The sequence below is a fragment of the Panulirus ornatus genome, chromosome 72, assembly GCF_036320965.1.
Source record: "Panulirus ornatus isolate Po-2019 chromosome 72, ASM3632096v1, whole genome shotgun sequence".
NCBI lineage: Eukaryota > Metazoa > Arthropoda > Malacostraca > Decapoda > Palinuridae > Panulirus > Panulirus ornatus.
This window is the reverse complement of record NC_092295.1, coordinates 10,272,043-10,296,639: the sequence shown is the minus strand read 5'-3', so window position 1 is coordinate 10,296,639 and position 24,597 is coordinate 10,272,043. Positions and strand designations below refer to the sequence as shown.

Sequence of the window (24,597 nt, the reverse complement as noted above, 5' to 3'; positions counted from 1 at the left end):
TATATGGTTGCGAGGCGTGGGCTATAGATAGGGTTGTCTGGAGGAGGGTGGATATGTTGGAAATGAGATGTTTGAGGACAATATGTGGTGTGACGTGGTTAGATCGAATAAATCATAAAAGGATAAGAGATATTTTTGATAATAAAAAGAGTGGTTGAGAGAGCAGAAGAGGGTGTATTAGAATAGATTGGTCACATGGAGAGAATGAGTGAGGATAGATTAACAGCTGGAGATTGAGTGTGAACGAATATGGCCTTTGTTGTCTTTTCATAGTGTTACCTCGCGCGCGTGCGGGGGGGGGGGGGTGTCATTTCATGTGTGGAGGGTTGGCGACAGGAATGAATAAAGGCAGCAAGTATGAATTATGTACATGTTAGATATGTATATCATTTCATGTGTGGAGGGTTGGCGACAGGAATAAATAAAGGCAGCAAGTATGAATTATGTACATGTTAAATATGTATATGTCTACGTATATATATGTATACGTGAAATATTTAGGTATGTATACATGCGTGTGTGGAAATGTATGTATATTCATGTGTATGTGGGTGAGTTGGTCCATTCTCTCGTCTGTTTCCTTGTGCTACCTCGCTAACGCGAGAGACAGTGACAAAGTATAGTAAATATATATATCTATATCTATTACTATACTTTGCTGCTGTCTCCCGCGCCAGGTAGCGCTAGTCTCCAACTGTCTCCACTGAAACCACAGCTCCCTTTCAACATCTAGGCACCACAAAACTTTCAATGGTTTATCCCAGACGCTTCATACGTCCTGGTTCAATCCAGTGATAGTATGTCGGCCAGGGTATACCACATCGTTCCAATTCACTCTATTCCATACACGCCTTTCACCCTCCTGCATGTTCAGGCCCCGTTCGCTGAAAATCTTTTTCACTCCATCTTTCCACCTCCAATTCGGTCTCCCACTTCTCCTCGTTCCCTGCACCTCTGACACATATATCCTCTTGGTCAACTTTCCACACTCATTCTTTCCATGTGACTAAATCATTTCAAAGCACCCTCTTCTGCTCTCTCAACCACACTCTTTTTGTTACCACACATCTCTCTTACCCTATAATTACTTACTCGATCAAACCACCTCACACCATATATTGTCCTCAAACATCTCATTTCCAACAAATCCACCTTCCTCCGCACACTCTATCTATTGCCCACGTCTCGCAACCATATAACATTGTTGGAAACACCATTCCTTACGGCATACCCATTTTTGCATTTCGAGATAATGATCTCGCCTTCAACATACTTTCCAACGCTCCGAGAACTTTCGCCCACTCCCCCCACCCTGCGACTCACTTACGCTTCCATGGTTCCATCCGTTGCCAAATCCACTACTAGTTATCTAAAACACTTCACTTCCCCCAGTTTTTCTCCATTCAAACTTACCTTCTAATTGGCTTGTCCCTCAACCCCATTGTGCCTAATAACCTTGCCTTTTATTCAGATTTACTCTCAGCATTCTTGTTTCACACACTTTACCAAACTCAGTCACCATTTTATGCAGTTTCTCACCGAAATCAGCAACCAGCGCTGTGTCATCAGTGAACAACAACTGACTCACTTCCCAAGCTCTCTCAATCAAAACAGATTGCATACTTGCGCCTCTCTCCAAAACTCTTGCATTCACCTGAATAACAACCCCATACATAAACTAATTAAACAACCATGGAGTCATGACGCACTCCTGAGGCAAACTGATATTCATTGAGAACCAATCAATTTGGTCTCTTCCTAGTCGTACACATGCCTTATATCATCGATAAAAACGTTTCACTGCTTCTAAAAACTTGCTTCCCACACCATATATACTTAATACCTTCCACAGAGCATCTCTATCAACTCTATCATATGCCTTCTCCAGATCCATAAATGCTACATACAAATCCATTTACTTTTCTAAGTATTTCTTACAAATATTCTTCAAAGCAAACACCTGATCCGCACATCCTGTACCACTCCTGAAACCAAACTGCTCTTCCCCTATCTGATGCTCTGTACAAGCCTTCACTCTCTCAATTAATATCCTTCCATATGATTCCCCAAGAATACTCAAAAAACGTATACATCTGTAATTTGAGCACTCACCTTTATCACCTTTGCCTTTGTCCAATGGCACTATGCATGCATTCCGCCAATCCTCAGGCACCTCACCGTGAGTCATACATACATTAAATATCCTTACCAACTAGTCAACAGCACAGTCACCCCCTTTTTAATTTTTTTCTATAGTTTCCACTGAAATACCATCTAAACCCGCTGCCTTACCGGCCTTCATCTTCCACAAAGCTTTTTACTACCTCTTCTCTGTTTACTAAATCATTTTCCGTAACCCTCCACTTCGCACACCACCTCGACCAAAACACCCTATATCTGCCACTCTATCTTTCAACACGTTCATCAAGCCTTCAAAATACTCACTCCATCTCCTTCTCACATCACCACTACTTGTTATCACCTCCCCATTAGCCCCCTTCACTGAAGTTCCCATTTGCTCCCTTGTCTTACGCACTTTATTTACCTCCTTCCAGAACATCTTTTTATTCTCCCTAAAATTTAATGATACTCTCTCACCCCAACTCTCATTTGCCCTCTTTTTCACCTCTTGCACCTTTCTCTTGGCCTTCTGTCTCTTTCTTTTATACATCTCCCACTCAATTGCATTTTTTCCCTACAAAAATCGTCGAAATACCTCTCTCTTCTCTTTCACTAATAATCTTACTTATTCGTCTCACCACTCACAACCCTTTCTAATCTGCCCTTCTCCCACGCTTCTCATGCCACAAGCATCTTTTGCGCAATCCATCACTGCTTCCATAAATACATCCCATTCCTTCCCCACTCCCCTTACGTCCTTTGGTCACACCTTTTTCCATTCTGCTATCAGTCTCTCCTGGTACTTCCTCACACACAATTTTCCTTCCCAAGCTCACGTACTCTCACCACTCTCTTCACCCTAACATTCTCTCTTCTTTTCTGAGAACCTCTACAAATCTTCACTTTCGCCTCCAAAAGATCAGACATAACTCCAGTTGCACCTCTCAGCACATTAACATCCAAAAGTCTCTCTTTCACGTGCCTCTCATTTAACATGTAATCTTATAACGCTCTCTGGCCATCTCTCCTACTTACATACGTATACTTATGTATATATCTCTTTTTAAAACAGGTATTCCCAGTCATCAGTCCTTTTTCAGCACACAAATCTACAGGCTCTTCACAATTTCCATTTACATCACTGAGCACCCCATTTGCACCAATTATTCCCTCAGCTGTCACATTACTCACCTTTGCATTGAAATCAAACATCACTATAACCCGATCACAATTTTGCGCGTGATCAAGTATATTCTTAAGAGTCCACGCGGAAAATGAAATACTATAAGTTCCCCAGAGCACTTTCGTGTAGTAATCATATCATCAGTTGAGACACAAGAGAGAAATATAACAGCCAATTGATAGACAACGAAGAGACGCAGCTAGGACGCCATTTGGTAAATATGCGATTGTCCAAGACTGACAACGAGCGTATCATAAACTTATTGTTTTACAAATTTTGTCATCAATAAAGTTATCCAATTTGTATAAACCATCAATAATATTAATATTATAGTTCTTTGTGTATTTCATAATAGAAGGTTCAATGATATTTCTCGTGGTAATAGAGTTAGAGTCAATAACTGATATGTCATTACTTCAGTCAATACAATGATCATAGTTTTTAACGTGATTAAACAAGGCACTTGATTCTTGTCCCTTTCTTATACTATATTTATGTTGCTTAAGTCTAACAGAAAGATCCTAACCAGTCTGCCCGACATAAAACTTATCACAATTTCTATGTGGCACTTTATAGATGGACCTAGAATTTTCTGGTGAATTCCTGATTAAGATATTCTTTATAGTATCATTGTTGCTGAAGGCAACATTTACATTAAAGGATTTAAGCAACATGAGGAGTAAAGTAAAATTATTGTTAAAAGGGAAAACTAAAAAATTCTTGGTGTCAATGGGAGGTTTGGGCTCAACTCTATAAAATGATTTCTTTGCTAACTTAAGGGATTTATCACTGAAAGATCTAGGGTAATTTATCTTTGATCCAATAGAATATATCTTCTCAAACTCATCATCAATAAACTCTGGACCGCAAATACCTAATGCCCTAAGTAACATAGATTGAAATGATAATCTAACTCTGTCATGTTGAGGTGAACAATAACGTATATATTAACATGCATTGGTAGGTTTTCTGTATATGCTAAACTTAAACTTGTTTCCTTGCCTATGGGTCATGCAATCTAAAAATGGTAACATACCGTTATTTTCATTTTCTACAGTAAATTTGATGGAAGGTACTAAATTGTTAAGTAAGTGGAGAAATATTTGTAAATTTTCATTTGTTGACCAAACACAAAGAACATCATCTACATACCTAAATCAAATCGCATGAGAAGGTAAGACATCCTTTAGTCATTCTTTCTCAAAAAATTCTATAAAAAGATTAGTTAGTACAGGTGAAAGAGGGTTACCCATTGCCATACCAAATTCTTGAGCTTAATAATCTCCATTGAATTGAAATACACAGTCTTTTATATATAATTTTATCAGTTCACAGAAAACAGACTTTGAAACAGGTAAATGAATATCATCCAAGACATCAAATGAATATTCTAAAAGTCATCAACTGGAACTTTACTGAAAAGTGAGGAAACTTCAAAGCTTACAAGTTTGATATCAAAATTAACATTGATATAGTTAACCTTGTTAACTAAATCTTCATTGTTCATGATATTAGAATTTCATATCTTACCCACTAAAGGGCTTAATAAAGAGACTATCCATTTTGACAATTTATACCAGGGTCAACATGTGGTTTCGGTCCGTTGCACATGAAAGCTAGAGACTGAGCGTGAACGATTGTGGCTTTATTTGTCTTTTCCTGGTGCTACCACTTTTACAGAATGACGCTATTTCATGTGTGGCGGGTGCTATCAATAAACTGAACCAGGGTATGTGAAGCGTTTGGGGTAAACCATGGAAAGGCCTGTGGGGCCTGGATGTAGACAGGGGGCTGTGGTTTCTGTGCATTATACAAGATAGCTAGATAATGAGTGTGAACGAATTCGGTCTTTTTGTCTGTATTCCTGGCGCTACCTCCCTGAAGCAGGGTATAGTGATGCTGTTTTCCTGTGGAGCGGGGTAGCGATAGGAATGGATGAGGGCAAGCAAGTATGAATATGTAATGTCTGCGTTGGTGCGTGTGTATGTATGTATATGTTGATATATATATGTGCGTTTATATATACATACATATGTATGTATATATATATATATATATATATATATATATATATATATATATATATATATATATATATATATATATATATATATATATATATATATATTTTTTTTTTTTTTTGCTTTGTCGCTGTCTCCCGCGTTTGCGAGGTAGCGCAAGGAAACAGACGAAAGAAATGGCCCAACCCACCCCCATACACATGTATATACATACGTCCACACACGCAAATATACATACCTACACAGCTTTCCATGGTTTACCCCAGACGCTTCACATGCCTTGATTCAATCCACTGACAGCACGTCAACCCCGGTATACCATATCGCTCCAATTCACTCTATTCCTTGCCCTCCTTTCACCCTCTTGCATGTTCAGGCCCCGATCACACAAAATCTTTTTCACTCCATCTTTCCACCTCCAATTTGGTCTCCCTCTTCTCCTCGTTCCCTCCACCTCCGACACATATATCCTCTTGGTCAATCTTTCCTCACTCATTCTCTCCATGTGGCCAAACCATTTCAAAACACCCTCTTCTGCTCTCTCAACCACGCTCTTTTTATTTCCACACATCTCTCTTACCCTTACGTTACTTACTCGATCAAACCACCTCACACAACACATTGTCCTCAAACATCTCATTTCCAGCACATCCATCCTCCTGCGCACAACTCTATCCATAGTCCACGCCTCGCAACCATACAACATTGTTGGAACCACTATTCCTTCAAACATACCCATTTTTGCTTTCCGAGATAATATTCTCGACTTCCACACATTCTTCAAGGCCCCCAGAATTATCGCCCCCTCCCCCACCCTATGATCCACTTCCGCTTCCATGTTTCCATCCGCTGCCAGATCCACTCCCAGATATCTAAAACACTTCACTTCCTCCAGTTTTTCTCCATTCAAACTCACCTCCCAATTGGCTTGACCCTCAACCCTACTGTACCTAATAACCTTGCTCTTATTAACATTTACTCTTAACTTTCTTCTTTCACACACTTTACCATACATACAAACCTCCAACAGCCAGGATCGAACCTGGGACCCCTGTGCAAGAGGCAGGCATGCTAACCGCTAGGCTATGGGACTGTATAATGGGAAACAACTATTCGAAATACTGAGTACTCGAATACCCTTCGTCTCACAATGGTGAGCAACGGGGTCTATACTTGGTTGTTTCCGAACAGACGCACATAGCCAGCTGATAGCGTTTTACCGAACCTAAAGGTACAACGCGGAGGTATATGAATACGAATACAGTGCATATAAACGAGCACCTTCATAGAACATACAAACCTCCAACAGCCAGGATCGAACCTGGGACCCCTGTGCAAGATGCAGGCATGCTAACCGCTAGGCTATGGGACTGAATAATAGGAAACAACTATTCGAAATACTGAGTACTCGAATACCCTTCGTTTCACAATGGTTCGATCCTGGCTGTTAGAGGTTTGTATGTTCTATGAAGGTGCGCGTTTATATGCACTGTATTCGTATTCATATACCTCCGCGTTGTACAGTTAGGTTCGGTAAAACGCTATCAACTGGCTATGTGCGTCTCTTCGGAAACAACCAAGTATAGACCCCGTTGTTCACCATTGTGAGACTGAGTACTCAGTATTTCGAATAGTTGTTTCCTATTATACAGTCCCATAGCCTACCGGTTACATGCCTGCCTCTTGCACAGGGGTCCCAGGTTCGATCCTGGCTGTTGGAGGTTTGTATGTTCTATGAAGGTTCGCGTTTATATGCACTGTATTCGTATATATATATATATATATATATATATATATATATATATAATTCTTTTTTTTTTTTTGCTTTGTCGCTGTCTCCCGCGTTTGCAAGGTAGCGCAAGGAAACAGACGAAAGAAATGGCCCAACCCACCCCCATACACATGTATATACATACGTCCACACACGCAAATATACATACCTACACAGCTTTCCATGGTTTACCCCAGACGCTTCACATGCCTTGATTCAATCCACTGACAGCACGTCAACCCCGGTATACCACATCGCTCCAATTCACTCTATTCCTTGCCCTCCTTTCACCCTCCTGCATGTTCAGGCCCCGATCACACAAAATCTTTTTCACTCCATCTTTCCACCTCCAATTTGGTCTCCCTCTTCTCCTCGTTCCCTCCACCTCCGACACATATATCCTCTTGGTCAATCTTTCCTCACTCATTCTCTCCATGTGACCAAACCATTTCAAAACACCCTTTTCTGCTCTCTCAACCACGCTCTTTTTATTTCCACACATCTCTCTTACCCTTACATTACTTACTCGATCAAACCACCTCACACAACACATTGTCCTAAAACATCTCATTTCCAGCACATCCATCCTCCTGCGCACAACTCTATCCATAGTCCACGCCTCGCAACCATACAACATTGTTGGAACCACTATTCCTTCAAACATACCCATTTTTGCTTTCCGAGATAATGTTCTCGACTTCCACACATTCTTCAAGGCCCCCAGAATTATCGCCCCCTCCCCCACCCTATGATCCACTTCCGCTTCCATGTTTCCATCCGCTGCCAGATCCACTCCCAGATATCTAAAACACTTCACTTCCTCCAGTTTTTCTCCATTCAAACTCACCTCCCAATTGACTTGACCCTCAACCCTACTGTACCTAATAACCTTGCTCTTATTAACATTTACTCTTAACTTTCTTCTTTCACACACTTTACCATACATACAAACCTCCAACAGCCAGGATCGAACCTGGGACCCCTGTGCAAGAGGCAGGCATGCTAACCGCTAGGCTATGGGACTGTATAATAGGAAACAACTATTCGAAATACTGAGTACTCGAATACCCTTCGTCTCACAATGGTGAGCAACGGGGTCTATACTTGGTTGTTTCCGAACAGACGCACATAGCCAGTTGATAGCGTTTTACCGAACCTAAATGTACAACGCGGAGGTATATGAATACGAATACAGTGCATATAAACGCACACTTTCATAGAACATACAAACCTCCAACAGCCAGGATCGAACCTGGGACCCCTGTGCAAGAGGCAGGCATGCTAACCGCTAGGCTATGGGACTGAATAATAGGAAACAACTACTCGAAATACTGAGTACTCGAATACCCTTCGTCTCACAATGGTTCGATCCTGGCTGTTAGAGGTTTGTATGTTCTATGAAGGTGCGCGTTTATATGCACTGTATTCGTATTCATATACCTCCGCGTTGTACAGTTAGGTTCGGTAAAACGCTATCAGCTGGCTATGTGCGTCTGTTCGGAAACAACCAAGTATAGACCCCGTTGTTCACCATTGTGAGACTGAGTACTCAGTATTTCGAATAGTTGTTTCCTATTATACAGTCCCATAGCCTACCGGTTACATGCCTGCCTCTTGCACAGGGGTCCCAGGTTCGATCCTGGCTGTTGGAGGTTTGTATGTTCTATGAAGGTTCGCGTTTATATGCACTGTATTCGTATATATATATATATATATATATATATATATATATATACATATATATATATATTTTTTTTTTTTTTTTTTGCTTTGTCGCTGCCTCCCGCGTTTGCGAGGTAGCGCAAGGAAACAGACGAAAGAAATGGCCCAACCCACCCCCATACACATGTATATACATACGTCCACACACGCAAATATACATACCTACACAGCTTTCCATGGTTTACCCCAGACGCTTCACATGCCTTGATTCAATCCACTGACAGCACGTCAACCCCGGTATACCACATCGCTCCAATTCACTCTATTCCTTGCCCTCCTTTCACCCTCCTGCATGTTCAGGCCCCGATCACACAAAATCTTTTTCACTCCATCTTTCCACATCCAATTTGGTCTCCCTCTTCTCCTCGTTCCCTCCACCTCCGACACATATATCCTCTTGGTCAATCTTTCCTCACTCATTCTCTCCATGTGCCCGAACCATTTCAAAACACCCTCTTCTGCTCTCTCAACCACGCTCTTTTTATTTCCACACATCTCTCTTACCCTTACGTTACTTACTCGATCAAACCACCTCACACCACACATTGTCCTCAAACATCTCATTTCCAGCACATCCATCCTCCTGCGCACAACTCTATCCATAGCCCACGCCTCGCAACCATACAACATTGTTGGAACCACTATTCCTTCAAACATACCCATTTTTGCTTTCCGAGATAATGTTCTCGACTTCCACACATTCTTCAAGGCTCCCAGAATTTTCGCCCCCTCCCCCACCCTATGATCCACTTCCGCTTCCATGGTTCCATCCGCTGCCAGATCCACTCCCAGATATCTAAAACACTTCACTTCCTCCAGTTTTTCTCCATTCAAACTCACCTCCCAATTGACTTGACCCTCAACCCTACTGTACCTAATAACCTTGCTCTTATTCACATTTACTCTTAACTTTCTTCTTTCACACACTTTACCAAACTCAGTCACCAGCTTCTGCAGTTTCTCACATGAATCAGCCACCAGCGCTGTATCATCAGCGAACAACAACTGACTCACTTCCCAAGCTCTCTCATCCCCAACAGACTTCCTACTTGCCCCTCTTTCCAAAACTCTTGCATTCACCTCCCTAACAACCCATCCATAAACAAATTAAACAACCATGGAGACATCACACACCCCTGCCGCAAACCTACATTCACTGAGAACCAATCACTTTCCTCTCTTCCTACACGTACACATGCCTTACATCCTCGATAAAAACTTTTCACTGCTTCTAACAACTTGCCTCCCACACCATATATTCTTAATACCTTCCACAGAGCATCTCTATCAACTCTATCATATGCCTTCTCCAGATCCATAAATGCTACATACAAATCCATTTGCTTTTCTAAGTATTTCTCACATACATTCTTCAAAGCAAACACCTGATCCACACATCCTCTACCACTTCTGAAACCACACTGCTCTTCCCCAGTCTGATGCTCTGTACATGCCTTCACCCTCTCAATCAATACCCTCCCATATAATTTACCAGGAATACTCAACAAACTTATACCTCTGTAATTTGAGCACTCACTCTTATCCCCTTTGCCTTTGTACAATGGCACTATGCACGAATTCCGCCAATCCTCAGGCACCTCACCATGAGTCATACATACATTAAATAACCTTACCAACCAGTCAACAATACAGTCACCCCCTTTTTTAATAAATTCCACTGCAATACCATCCAAACCTGCTGCCTTGCCGGCTTTCATCTTCCGCAAAGCTTTTACTACCTCTTCTCTGTTTACCAAATCATTTTCCCTAACCCTCTCACTTTGCACACCACCTCGACCAAAACACCCTATATCTGCCACTCTATCATCAAACACATTCAACAAACCTTCAAAATACTCACTCCATCTCCTTCTCACATCACCACTACTTGTTATCACCTCCCCATTTGCGCCCTTCACTGAAGTTCTCATTTGCTCCCTTGTCTTACGCACTTTATTTACCTCCTTCCAGAACATCTTTTTATTCTCCCTAAAATTTAATGATACTCTCTCACCCCAACTCTCATTTGCCCTTTTTTTCACCACTTGCACCTTTCTCTTGACCTCCTGTCTCTTTCTTTTATACATCTCCCACTCAATTGCATTTTTTCCCTGTAAAAATCGTCCAAATGCCTCTCTCTTCTCTTTCACTAATACTCTTACTTCTTCATCCCACCACTCACTACCCTTTCTAATCAACCCACCTCCCAGTCTTCTCATGCCACAAGCATCTTTTGCGCAATCCATCACTGATTCCCTAAATACATCCCATTCCTCCCCCACTCCCCTTACTTCCATTGTTCTCACCTTTTTCCATTCTTTACTCAGTCTCTCCTGGTACTTCCTCACACAAGTCTCCTTCCCAAGCTCACTTACTCTCACCACCCTCTTCACCCCAACATTCACTCTTCTTTTCTGAAAACCCATACAAATCTTCACCTTAGCCTCCACAAGATAATGATCAGACATCCCTCCAGTTGCACCTCTCAGCACATTAACATCCAAAAGTCTCTCTTTCGCGCGCCTGTCAATTAACACGTAATCCAATAACGCTCTCTGGCCATCTCTCCTACTTACATAAGTATACTTATGTATATCTCGCTTTTTAAACCAGGTATTCCCAATCATCAGTCCTTTTTCAGCACATAAATCTACAAGCTCTTCACCATTTCCATTTACAACACTGAACACCCCATGTATACCAATTATTCCCTCAACTGCCACATTACTCATCTTTGCATTCATATATATATATATGAGCGGATGGGCCATTCTTCGTCTGTTCCCTGGCGCTACCACCCTGACGCTGGAAACTGCGATTGCGAGGTAGCGAAAGGAAACAGACGAAAGAATGGCCCTGCCCACCCACATGCACATGTATATGCATACACGTCCACACACGCAAATATACATGCCTATACATCTCAACGTATACGTAAATCTATACACACAGACATATACATATATACACATGTACACAGTTTATACTGTCTGCCTTTATTCATTCCCATCGCCACCCTGCTACACACGAAATAACCCCCTCCCCCCTCATGTGCGCGAGGTAGCGCTAGGAAGACAACAAAGGCCCCATTCGTTCACACTCAGTCTCTAGCTGTCACGTAATAATGCACCGAAACCACAGCTCCCTTTCCACTGTCAGTCCTAATAAGCCCTTTCCATGGTTTACTCCAAACGCTTCACATGCCCTGGTTCAATCCATTGACAGCACGTCGACCCCGGTATACCACGCCATTCCAATTCACTCTATTCCTTGCACGCCTTTCACCCTCCTGCATGTTAAGGCCCCGATCACTCAAAATCTTTTTCACTCCATCTTTCCACCTCCAATATGGTCTCCTACTTCTCCTCGTTCCCTCCACCTCTGACACATATATCCTCTTGGTCAATCTTTCCTCACTCATTCTCTCCATTTGACCAAACCACTTCCAAACACCTATTCTGCTTCTCATCCACAATCTTTTTACTACCACACATCTCTCTTACCCTTTCATTACTTACCCGGTGAAACCACCTCACACTACATATTGTCCTGAAACATCTCATTTCCAGCACATCCATCCTTCTCCGCAAAACTCTATAGCCCACACCTCGCAACCATATAACATTGTTGGAGTCACTATTCCTTCAAACATACCCATTTTTGCTTTCCACGATAATGTTCTCGACCTCCACACATTCTTCAACGCTCCCAAAACTTTCGTCCCCTCTCCACCCTTTGATTCACTTCAGCTTCTATGGTTCCATCCGCTGCCAAATCCTCTCCCAGATATCTAAATCACTGCACTTCCTCCAGTTTTTCTCCATTCAAACTTACCTCCCAATTGACTTGCCCCTCAACCCAACTGAACCTAATAACCTTGCTCTTATTTAGATTTACTCTGAGCTTTCTTCTTTCACACACTTTACCAAACTCAGTCACCAGCTTCTGCAGTTTCTCACACGAATCAGCCAACAGCGCTGTATCATCAGCGAATAACAACTGACTCATTTCCCAAGCTCTCTCATCCAAAAGAGACTGCATACTTGCCCCTCACTCCAAAACTCTTGCATTCACCTCCCTAACAACCCCATCCATAAACAAATTAAACAATCATAGAGACATCACACACCCCTGCCGCAAACCAACATTCACTGAGAACCAATCACTTTCCTCTCTTCCTTCACGTACGCATGCCTTACATCCTCGATAAGAACTTTTCACTGCTCCTAATAACTTGCCCCTCACACCATCTATTCTTGATACCTTCCACAGAGCATCTCTATCAACTCTATCATATGCCTTCTCCAGATATATAAATGCTACATAGAAATCCGTTTGCTTTTCTAAGTATTTCCCACATACATTCTTCAAAGCAAACACCTGATCCACACATCCTCTACAACTTCTGAAACCACACTGCTCTTCCCCAGTCTGATGCTCTGTACATGCCTTCACCCTCTCAATCAATACCCTCCCATATAATTTCTCAGGAATACTCAACCAACTTATACATCTGTAATTCGATCACTCACTTTGATCCCCTTTGCCTTTGTATAATGGCTATGCAAGCATTCCGCCAATCCTCAGGCACTTCACCATGAGTCATACATATATTGAATAACCTTACCAACCAGTCAACAATACAGTCACCCCCTTTTTTAATAAATTCCTCTGCAATACCTCTCCAAACCTGCTGCCTTGCCGGCTTTCCTCTTCCGAAAAGCTTTTACTACCTCCTCTCTGTTTACCAAATCATTCTCCCTAACCCTCCCACTTTGCACATCACCTCGACCAAAACATCCTATATCTGCCACTCTATCATCAAACACATTCAACAAACCTTCAAAATACTCACTCCATCTCACATCACCAATATTTGTTATCACCTCTCCATTAGCCCCCTTCACTGAAGTTCCCATTTGTTTCCTTGTCTTACGCACTTTATTTACCTCCTTCCCAAACATCTTTCTACTTTCCGAGATCCCACCTGGGCCCGAAACTACTGGAAAGGTATTCTCCCTACTTAGATACCGGTATATTGAACTCTTGAACTATGATGGAATCTTGTTCATTACAAATTGTTACTTAGTGATCATTAAATCTTTCGTCTTCTTCTATTGTCATGACTGTTGTGGGATTATCTTCCTACGAAGTTTATTTTCACTTTGAGGCGAAGTATTTTCACTTCAACAGGCTTGTTGATATATGATCTACCAATTAGAGCGACTGAAAGCAGTAATATATATATATATACTTATAAGAATAGTTCTCATGAAGATTTCATAAGTACCTGATGACATGATTTGTGCTTATATAGTCATATTGAGAGTTTGCATGTTTTCTTTTTGAATCATATGTTAGCCTTTTCACTTTTATCACAAACAACCTTAAAAGGGGCTTAGTGGTGCGTATATTCCATTGTAATGACTTCAGAAATATTAATAATGATAAAAGTAATGTAATAGAAAGGATAATGATAATAATTCTACTTACTTTCTCTCACTTTAACCCTAAACTTGCATTCTCTTGTCATCTTTTACCCATTTTATTCCACCCTCGTCTCGAAACACCAAAGTGTCACCTCCACTTCCTAATCCAAACTCTGCCAGGTCACTCTCGCCTCTATTAATCTATTCTCAATTTCATGTTCCCGCTATCACCGCTCCTCTTTCATTCTAACCTTTAGTCTCTTCTTGCCATTCCTCTCTCGCATTATCGCTTCACTCTCTCACTCATTCTTTTTCGCTCACAAAACCTCAGTTTTATTTTCACCGTACCACCCCTGCAGATAACTTCTCTTCCTCATTTTTACTATTCAGTACTAATATTCGCTCTTACTTCCACTCTTGCAGTCTTATTTTCTCTCTCTCTTACTTTATTCTCTGCTTCCCTGCTACTCTCCAAACTATCACTCATCATTACACTTTCCCTCTTCCACCTCTATTCTCACACTCTCACTTCCATTTTCCCATTTTTACCTACTTCCTGCCACCCTCACCTCCATCCGCCAGCTCTCACCTCTCCCCCAACTGTCATTACTACTTCTCACCACTTCCAATTTCACTATAACAACCCTCATCTTAACTCTCCCCCTCTCACTTCCTTTTTTCTTACTTCCAACAACTCTCACACACACTTTTCAGTGTCCCACTCTCATTTTTCTCACCAATACTCTTTCAATCACACTTTCTCACCTCCACTCCTCGCTTACCTCATCAGTCTTATCTCCCATTTTCTAATCCATCTTAAGAAGCTTTCCTGACCTATCATCTGGTGATCCACCCGTACATCTACTGTTCCACTCACCTTAACTCATCCACACTCAACTTCACGCTCCTCCACTCCTGATTCTCTGATTTATTTTCTTCAACCCTTACATCCACTTTTCCTAACTCACCTGTGGCCTCATCTCTCGCATCGGTAACTCATATTTTCCCCTGCTATATTCCCTTACCTCACGAGCTGTCATTTCCATGCTCCCGCTTTCGCCTACACTCTACAACTTTTTCTTCCCGTCTCTTTCTATCATATCCAGGGCCCTCACGGCTTCCAAGCTCTCCTCGTCTCAAATTTTCACTTTCAGACTGTCTCTCTTCCACCTCAATTCTGAAACTCTCACCAATTTCCCCACTTTTACTTATCCACTCTCATTTCTTATCTTCCATTCTTGATTCCACCGTTACTCATTCAATTTCTCTCAGCCTTTCTTCACCACTTTCTCTTCACCTCCCTCTACCTATCATCAACCCCTTCTCTTTTACTCTTACTTGCACTCTCTAGCATGCCCGTTAGCTTCAATCTGACTTCTGAATTTCATTCATACTCTCACTTCCTCTTTTCTAACCTTACCTTCCACTTCCTTAACTCTTATCCTCTTCCAACCTCACCACCACTTCCCTCCACTCTCCCATTCTGTTAGCTTCTACTTTCACGACCACTGTCCCTAATCGCCAATGCTTTAATTCACCCCCAGTCTCCTCTTTTCACTTCCTTTCTGCTGATCTCATCTTCACTCTCACTATCATCTCCACTCTTTCATTCACTTCTTATCAAAACCTCCTCACTCCCTCAGCCTAAACAACTAGCAGTCTCTGATTTTTACCTGCGCTTCACCATTGTCATCTACAATAACTAGCCCTCACCTTCTCCCTTCAACTCTAACCTAAACTCTCTTCTTACTCTTTCGTCTATTCTCAACTCAAATTATTTACAATGATATCATTTCTATTCTCCCACACCTTAGTTCACTCTCCTATTCTCATTATTACCCTTTCAACCTAACCTCTAACATCTCTCTTACAGTTTTTCTACACTCTCACGTCCTATCTCACCTTAAACTTTACTTCCTGACTTTCATATTCAGTGTTTTACTTATTTCCATTATAATTTCCTCTGTTCCACTTCCAGCTGTCCTTCTTCACGCTCACTCCCCCGTCCGCTATTCAGCCCTCAATTTCACTGTCAGTCTCTTGTTCACATTATAGCAGTCAACTCTTCTCTCCCACTCTCATGTCTGTTTTCACTTCCATCCTCTTACTAGTATTTCTCTTTACCCTCCTATTTTTGGCTTTCACTCTCCACTGGTCATGTCCGCTTGTCGTCTCTCGTGCCCACTCTTCCTCTCTTATCTTCGCTCTCCCATCTTTATATTTCTTTTCTCATACCTGTTATCTCATAACACTGATCTATTCACTCTTTCATTCATCCATTCTTCCATATCCTATATTCTCTCATTTGCACTTGTACTATCCCATTCTCACATCTCAATAACTCTCATATTGAATCTATCATTCACTATGCTATCCTTGCCATCACTCCGCTAATCTCACCTCTGTTCCATATAATGGTTCACATCTATCCTTCACTCGCCTTCCTTCTCCCACTGACACATCCCTTCCATTATTGTGTACACTTTTTCAGTCTCGCATCATATCTAACAATCATTTTCCCACCCTTAACTTCGCCCCTTCTCTTATTCTCTTAAACCTTCCACTTTCATTTTGTCTCCTCCATATTCATTTTCAGTGTTTTACTCAACATTCATATCTCCTTACGTCGACTTCACTTTTATTATACTTCCTCTGTCATTCTCTCTCTCTTCTTGTCTCTTATCCTCAGGGTTTTACTTCAGTAATCTAATTCTCACCTTCAATCCTCCTGCAGGGGTCACTTGGCTTCGTTCAAGCTTTCACCAAACTTAAGAAAGGTTCAGAGGGAGGCGAAGGATGCCGACGCCAATAAGCTGAGGGAACTTGAACTCAACAAAATGGAAAGACTCATCGCTATCAACAGAGGGTAACAAGTTTGAAACCTCCCTCAGAAAAAGAAGACTTTGTGCCTCTAATAACGTAAGCAGTCAAAAGCTATGACTGAGGTACTGAATTCAGGAAACAAAAGTTACAACTGAGAGATGGGACTCAGTAAACAAAAACTACAGCTGAGAGAAGGAACTAAGTATCTCTTACGTCTTGAGAACACGGAACTCAATCCCACTTGCAGGAAATTCTCAGAACCAAATTCGTTTTCAAAAGCACTTTGATAACTTATCTCGTTACAAAATCGAAAGTTATGTGAGGGTCAACCAAAGGGAATGATCTTTTTTGGGATGAAAAAGGTCGTTTTCAGTACCAGTTGTCATGATGTAACGAACAGCCTTTTCCAACACATGGGTTTTTATTCAGAAGACAAAAGGTAGAGACAAAATGATTACACAAGACGGAACTCCTTGAGACAGATATATCCACAGAAACACCTTAACATAAACCAAGAAAAGAGCCAAGCGAGAAAATGGTGAAGTTATGAGACCTCAATATTCAGATGCATTGTTGCTTCTGTTTGGAATGTGGGACTCATCTGGTCAGCAATTATCTAATCAATATATAGCGGATGTTATATAAATGTTTAGCCAGTCACTCAGTCCCCTGTAGATATGGCAAGTCAGTGAACGCACAATCGAGGCGATAGGCTTAGCCAATGAAAAGACTTGCATACCTTTGATGACATGCTCAACCATTTAAATTACAACCCTAATAGTATGTTGAATCAATATACACCTTTGAAGTTATTCTTAGCTAGTGCAGACAAAGCTCCTATGAATTGCTCAGCCAACCACTATACTCCCTGATGTTGTGCTCAAACAGATAAGACACCTCAGTCACCTGGCACACACTATTAATGATATTCTCCAATGTATCAAAATGCTAGTATAAATAATGAGCTCACCGTACCTAAAGTTACAAAGCTAATAGCATGCTCGTTAAGTAAATAACCTTTACTGATAAGCTCAACCGGTAAACATACTTCTCTGAATTACATTTCATGCCTGTTACAATACACCAGTGATGAAATGATCAGTTGGCTAGTTTGCATCTAATGATATGATCAAACTTACAGTATAAACCCATATTCAAATGCCAAGTGAAGAACAGCTTTGATAATGTTAGTCAGCCACTAGGCATGCACTCATATGCTCAGTTTATCAGCGTTCAACTCATTTTAGGAGTTTAAGCAATAATTATTACGTGCATCTTTGATGTTTTTATCTAATACATACACAAATCTTAAAGACGATAGTTAGACTTCTGAATTGCTGTAGGTGCCGTATTCATAAGTATAATTACCTTAGTTAAATCTCAATTTATTTTTTGTCTCCATCAGATCTATATAAATAGATTCATGTACTTAGCACTTTGATCTTTGCTCTGTAAATATTTCTCTTTGTAAATGAGTAGCCGACTCTACTTTAGACAACACTCCTAATTTCATTCTGCTGCAGATAATGGCATCCATTTCTCATTCTTAGCTTTTGGGATTAAGAAAGACAGCTATGTATATGCTCAGTATGAAGAGATCTATAAACAGCAATTCTGACCAACATTAAGTATGTGTATTGCTGTATAGTAACTGTAACACTTGTTCTTACTATATATATATCTTTACTGAAAAAATACAAAAATAGATATGTTAATATGTATATACTTTTCTTTCCACTTGTATTCCTCTCATCCCAGACATGCGTTCAGGACCGAGATAAACGTTTGCATCTCTCTCTCTCTCTCTCTCTCTCTCTCTCTCTCTCTCTCTCTCTCTCTCTCTCTCTCTCTCTCTCTCTCTCTCTCTCTCCTCCTTCAGTAAAGGTTAATCATGGAATAAAGGAGATGAGGTTAGCAGCAGACGAGTATAATCAAATACAATATTTGACGTGACGACTTCTCTATCCAGCTTTATTTCTCGTAAATGTTTTGTTTTTCATCCAGGCTTGGGGTCTAAGCAATAATCAACACCATCGCGTTTCCTCATGTTTCATTATGTTGCCTATGTTCATGGAAATGACGTCCAAATGTGTGCAACATTATTATGCTTCTCTCACGAGAGGACACATCTTTGCACACCGTAACAGGTTATTTGAAGCTAACAGCTGTTCTCCAGTCAACGAGCAGACTGAATGGTTCAGTGGTCGTCACATGAGGGCACCATAGGAGCAGTTGAAGCGTAAAATGGATATACACGGTGAATGATTAGGAATGATAGCTGGCCTTTAACTAGTTGCATCCATAATGTATGCTTAATATAAACGTTTAACATCCGTTTGCATGAAATGATACGGATAACACGTAACAACACATTTAACACTGTTCCAGAGTGATCAGCCTTCTGCGCCAACATTGTATTCATGCTATGACATAGCTATATTATTACAATATTGGTTTCTGATTTCTTATGATGCAAATTACCTCAGAATATCGAGATTTACGACAATCTTTAACCTATCCTATGTAGCCACAGCTCACTGTTGGCTCTCCTTTGCATATGGTAGATGCTGCTCCAAATATGACAAGCAAGTGTCAATGAGAAATGGTTATTATTATTATCATACTTTGTCGCTGTCTCCCGTGTTAGCAAGGTAGCGCAAGGAAACAGACGAAAGAATGGCCCAACTCACCCACATACACATGTATATACATACACATCCACACAGGTACATATACATACTTACGCATTTCAACACATGTTGCATATACATACACAGACAAATACATATATACACATGTACATATCCATACTCGCTGCCTTCACCCAGTCTCGTCGCCACCCCGACACATAAAAATGGCAACCCTCCCCCCTCGGGCGAGGTAGATATAGGAAAAGACAACAAAGGCCACATTCGTTCACACTCAGCCTCTAGCAGTCATGTGTAATGCACCAAAACAAAGCTCGCTTTCTGCATCCAGGCCCCACAACACTTTTAATGGTTTACTCCAGACGCTTCACATGCCCTGGGTGACAGCACGTCGACCCCGATATACCACGTCGTTCCATATCACTCTATTCCTGGCACGCCTTTCACCCTCCTGTATGTTCAGGCCCCGATCGCTCAAAATATATTTCACTCCACCCTTCCACCTCCAATTTGGTCTCCCACTTCTCGTTCCCTTCACTCTTCACATATATATCCTGTTTGTCAATCTTCCTTCACTCATTCTCTCCATGTGACCAAACCATTTAAATACACCCTCTTCTGCTCTCTCAAACACACTCTTTTTATTACCACACATCTCTCTTACCCTTTCATTACGTACTCGATCAAACCACCTCACACCAAATATTGTCCTCAAACATCATATTTCCAGCACTTCCACCCTCCTCCGCACAACCCTATCTATAGCCCATGCCTTGCAATCATATAACATTGTTGGAACCACTAGTCCTTCAAACATGCCCATTTTTGCTCTCCGATATAACGTTCTCGCCTTCCACATATTCTTCAACGCTCCCAGAACCTTCGCCCCCTCCCCCATCCTGTGACTCACTTTCGCTTCCATGGTTCCATCTGCTGCTAAATCCACTCTCAGATACCTAAAGCACTTCACTTCCTCCATTTTTTTCTCCATTCAAACTTACCTCCCAACTGACTTGACCCTCAACCCAACTGAACCTAATAACCTTGATCTTATTCAGATTTACTCTCAGCTTTCTTCTTTCACACACTTTACCAAACTCAGTCATCAACTTCTGCAGTGTCTCACCCGACTCAGCCATCAGTGCTATATCATCAGCGAGCAACAAATGACTCACTCCCCAAACCCTCTCATCAACAGGAGACTACATACTTGCCACTCTCCAAAGTTCTTGCATTCACCTCCATAGCAACCCCATCCATGAATAAATCAAAGAACCATGGAAACATCAAGTACCCCTGCCGCAAATGGACATTCACTGGGAACCAACCACTTTCCTCTTTTCCTACTCGTACACATGTCTGAAATCCTTGATAAAAACTTTTCACTGTTTCTAGCAACTTACCTCCCTTACGACGAACTCCACAGAGCATCTCTATCAACTCTGTAATATGCTTTATCCAGATCCATAAATGCTGCATAAAAATCCATTTTTTTTTGTAAGTATTTCTCACATACATTCTTCAAAGCAAACACCTGATCAACACATCCTCTGTCATTACTGAAACCACACTGCTGAGCATTCGTGGGAAATTATATGGGAGGGTATTGATTGAGAGGGTGAAGACATGTGCAGAGCATCAGATTAGGGAAGAGCAATATGGTTTGAGAAGTGGTTGATGATGTGTGGATCAGGTGTTTGCGTTAAAGAATATATGTGAGAAATACTTAGAAAAACAAATAGAATTATATGTAGCATTTATGGATCTGGAGAAAGCATATGATAAAGGCCGATTTTGCCTTTTCCTAGCGCTACTTCGCGGGTGTGTGTGTGTGTGTGTGTGTGTGTGTGTGTGTGTGTGTGTGTGTGTGTGTGTGTGTGTGTGTGCTATTTCATGTGTGGCGGAATGGCGACGAAAATGGATGAAGGCAGCAAATATGAATATGTACATGTGTGTATACATGTATATGTCTGTGTATGTATATGTATGTATACGTTTTAATGTTACATTTATTTTTTCATTATACTTTGTCGCTGTCTCCCGCGTTAGCGAGGTAGCCCAAGGAAACAGACGAAAGAATCGTCCAACCCACCCACATACGCATGCATATTCATACACGTCCACACACGTACATATACATATCTATACATTTCAACGTATACATGTAAACACATACATAGACGAATATATATATATATACACATTTACATAATTCATACTTGCTGTTATCATTCATTCTCGTCGCCACCCCGACACACATGAAATGACAACACCCTGTATAATGCACCGAAACCACAGCTCCCTTTCCACATCCAATCCCCACAAAACTTTCCAAAGTTTACCCCAGACACTTCAAATCCCCTGGTTTAATCCAATGACAGTACGTCGACCCCGGTATACCACATCGTTCCAGTTCACTCTATTCCTTGCATGCCTTTCACCCTCCTGCATGTTCAGGCCTCGATCGCACATAATCTTTCTCACTCCAACTTCCACCTCCAATTTGGCCTCCCACTTCTCGTTCTGTCCACCTCTGACACGTATATCCTCTTGGCCAATCTTTCCTCACTCATTCTCTCCATGTGACCAAACCATTCCAAAACACCCTCTTCTGCTCTCTCAACCACACTCTTTTTACTACCACACAAATCTCTTACCCTTTCATTACTTACTTGCATGCCTTTCACCCTCCTGCATGTTCAGGCCTCGATCGCACATAATCTTTTTCACTCCAACTTTCCACCTCCAATTTGGCCTCCCACTTCTCGTTCTGTCCACCTCTGACACGTATATTCTCTTGATCAATCTTTCCTCACTCATTCTCTCCATGTGACCAAACCATTCCAAAACACCCTCTTCTGCTCCCTCAACCACACTCAACCACATATTGTCCTCAAACTTCTCATTTCCAACACATCCACCCTCCTTCGAACAACTTTATCTCCAGCCCACGCCTCGGAACCATATAACATTGTTGGAACCACTATTCCCTCAAACATACCCATTTTTGCTTTCCGAGATAATGTTCTCGCCTTCCACATATTTCTCAACGTTCCCAGAACTTTCGCCCCTACCCCACACTTTGACTCACTTCCGCTTCCATGGTTCCATCCACTGCCAAATCCGCTCCTATATCCAAAACACCTCACTCCCTCCAGTTTTTCTCTATTCAAACTTACGTCCCAGTTGACGTGTTCCTCAACCCTACTGTAAATGATAACCTTGCTCTTATTCACAATTACTCTCAGCTCTCTTCTTTCACACACTTTACTGAACTCAGTCACCAGCTTCTGCAGTTTCTCACCCGAATCAGCCATCAGCGCTGTATCATCAGCGAACAACAACGGACTCACTTCCCAAGCCCTCTCATCCACTACAGACTGCATACTTACCCTTCCCTCCAAAACTCTTCCATTCACCTACCTAACAACCCCATCCATAATAAAAAAAACAACCATGGAGACATCACGCACACCTGCCGCAAAAACGACATTCACTGAGAACCAATCACTTTCCTCTCTTCCCTACTCGTACACATGCCTTACATCCTCGATAAAAACGTTTCACTGCTTCTAGCAACTTGCCTCCCCTACCATAATTTCTTCATACCTTCCACAGAGAATTTCTATCAGCTCTATCATATGCCCTCTCCAGATCCATAAATGCTACATGCAAATTCTTTTCCTTTTCCAAGTTTTTTTCACATACAAACTTCAAAGCAAACATCTGACCCACACATCCTCTACCGCTTATGAAACCACACTGCTCTCCCCCAATGTGATGCTCTGTGCATGCTTTTACCCTCTCAATCAATGCCCTTCCATATAGTTTCCCAGGAATACACAACAAACTTATACCTCTGTAATTTGAAAGCTCACCTTTATCTCCTTTGCCTTTGTACAATGGCATTATGCATGCAATCCTCCAATCCTCAGGCACCTCACCATGAGGCATACATACATTAGATATCCTTGCCAACCAGTCAACAATACAGTAACCTCCTTTCTTGATAAATTCCACTGCAATACCATCCAAATCCGCTGGCTTGCCGGCTTTCATCTTCCGCAAAGCTTTTACTAACTCTTTCTGTTTACCAAATAATTCTTCCTAAACATCTCACTTCGCACAAAAGGCTCTCTTTCACGCGCCTATCAATCAGCACGTAATCCAGTAACGCTCTCTGGCCATCTATCCCATTTGAATACGTATACGTATGTATATATCTCTTTTTAAACCAGGTATTCCCAACAACCAGTCCTTTTTTAGCACACAAGCTCTTACAACAATGAACACCTCATTTACAACAATCATTCCCTCAACTACCACAATAATCACCTTTGCATTCAAGTCACCAATCATTATAAACCGGTCTCGAACATCAAAATTACTAACATTAATTACTAACACTAATCACACGCCCTGGTTCAATCCATTGACAGCACGTCGATCCCGGTATGCTAGCACATCGTTCCCTAACCCTCTCACTTTGCACACCACCTCGACCAAAACACCCTATAGCTTCCACTCAATCATCAAACACATTCAACAAACCTTCAAAATACTCAGTCCATCTCCTCACATCACCACTACTTGTTATCACCTCCCCATTAGCCCCTTTCACTGAAGTTCCCATTTGTTCCCTTGTCTTACGCACTCTATTTACATCCTTCTAAAACATATTTTTATTCTCCCCAAAATCTAATGATACTCTCACCCCAACTCTCATCTGCCCTGTTTTTCACATCTTACACCTTTCTCTTGACCTCCTGCCTCTTTGTTTTATACATCTCCCAGTCATTTGCATTATTTCCCTGCAAAAATCGTCGAAATGCCATCCTCTTATCTTTCATTATTAATGTTACTTCTTCATCCCACCACT

General features: G+C 41.4%; 1 protein-coding gene across 1 annotated transcript in view; it reads left to right on the top strand.

The window, feature by feature from the left end:
* The window catches only part of LOC139748055 (dynein axonemal intermediate chain 1-like), a 553,383-nt gene extending 534,690 nt beyond the window's left edge, over positions 1-18,693 (top strand). Inside the window, exon 15 of the mRNA XM_071660634.1 lies at positions 16,982-18,693. Coding sequence (XP_071516735.1) covers positions 16,982-17,117 — 136 coding nt within the window. The 3' untranslated portion in view covers positions 17,118-18,693. The remainder of the gene's footprint in view (positions 1-16,981) is intronic.
* The last annotated feature ends 5,904 nt before the right edge of the window (positions 18,694-24,597 follow it).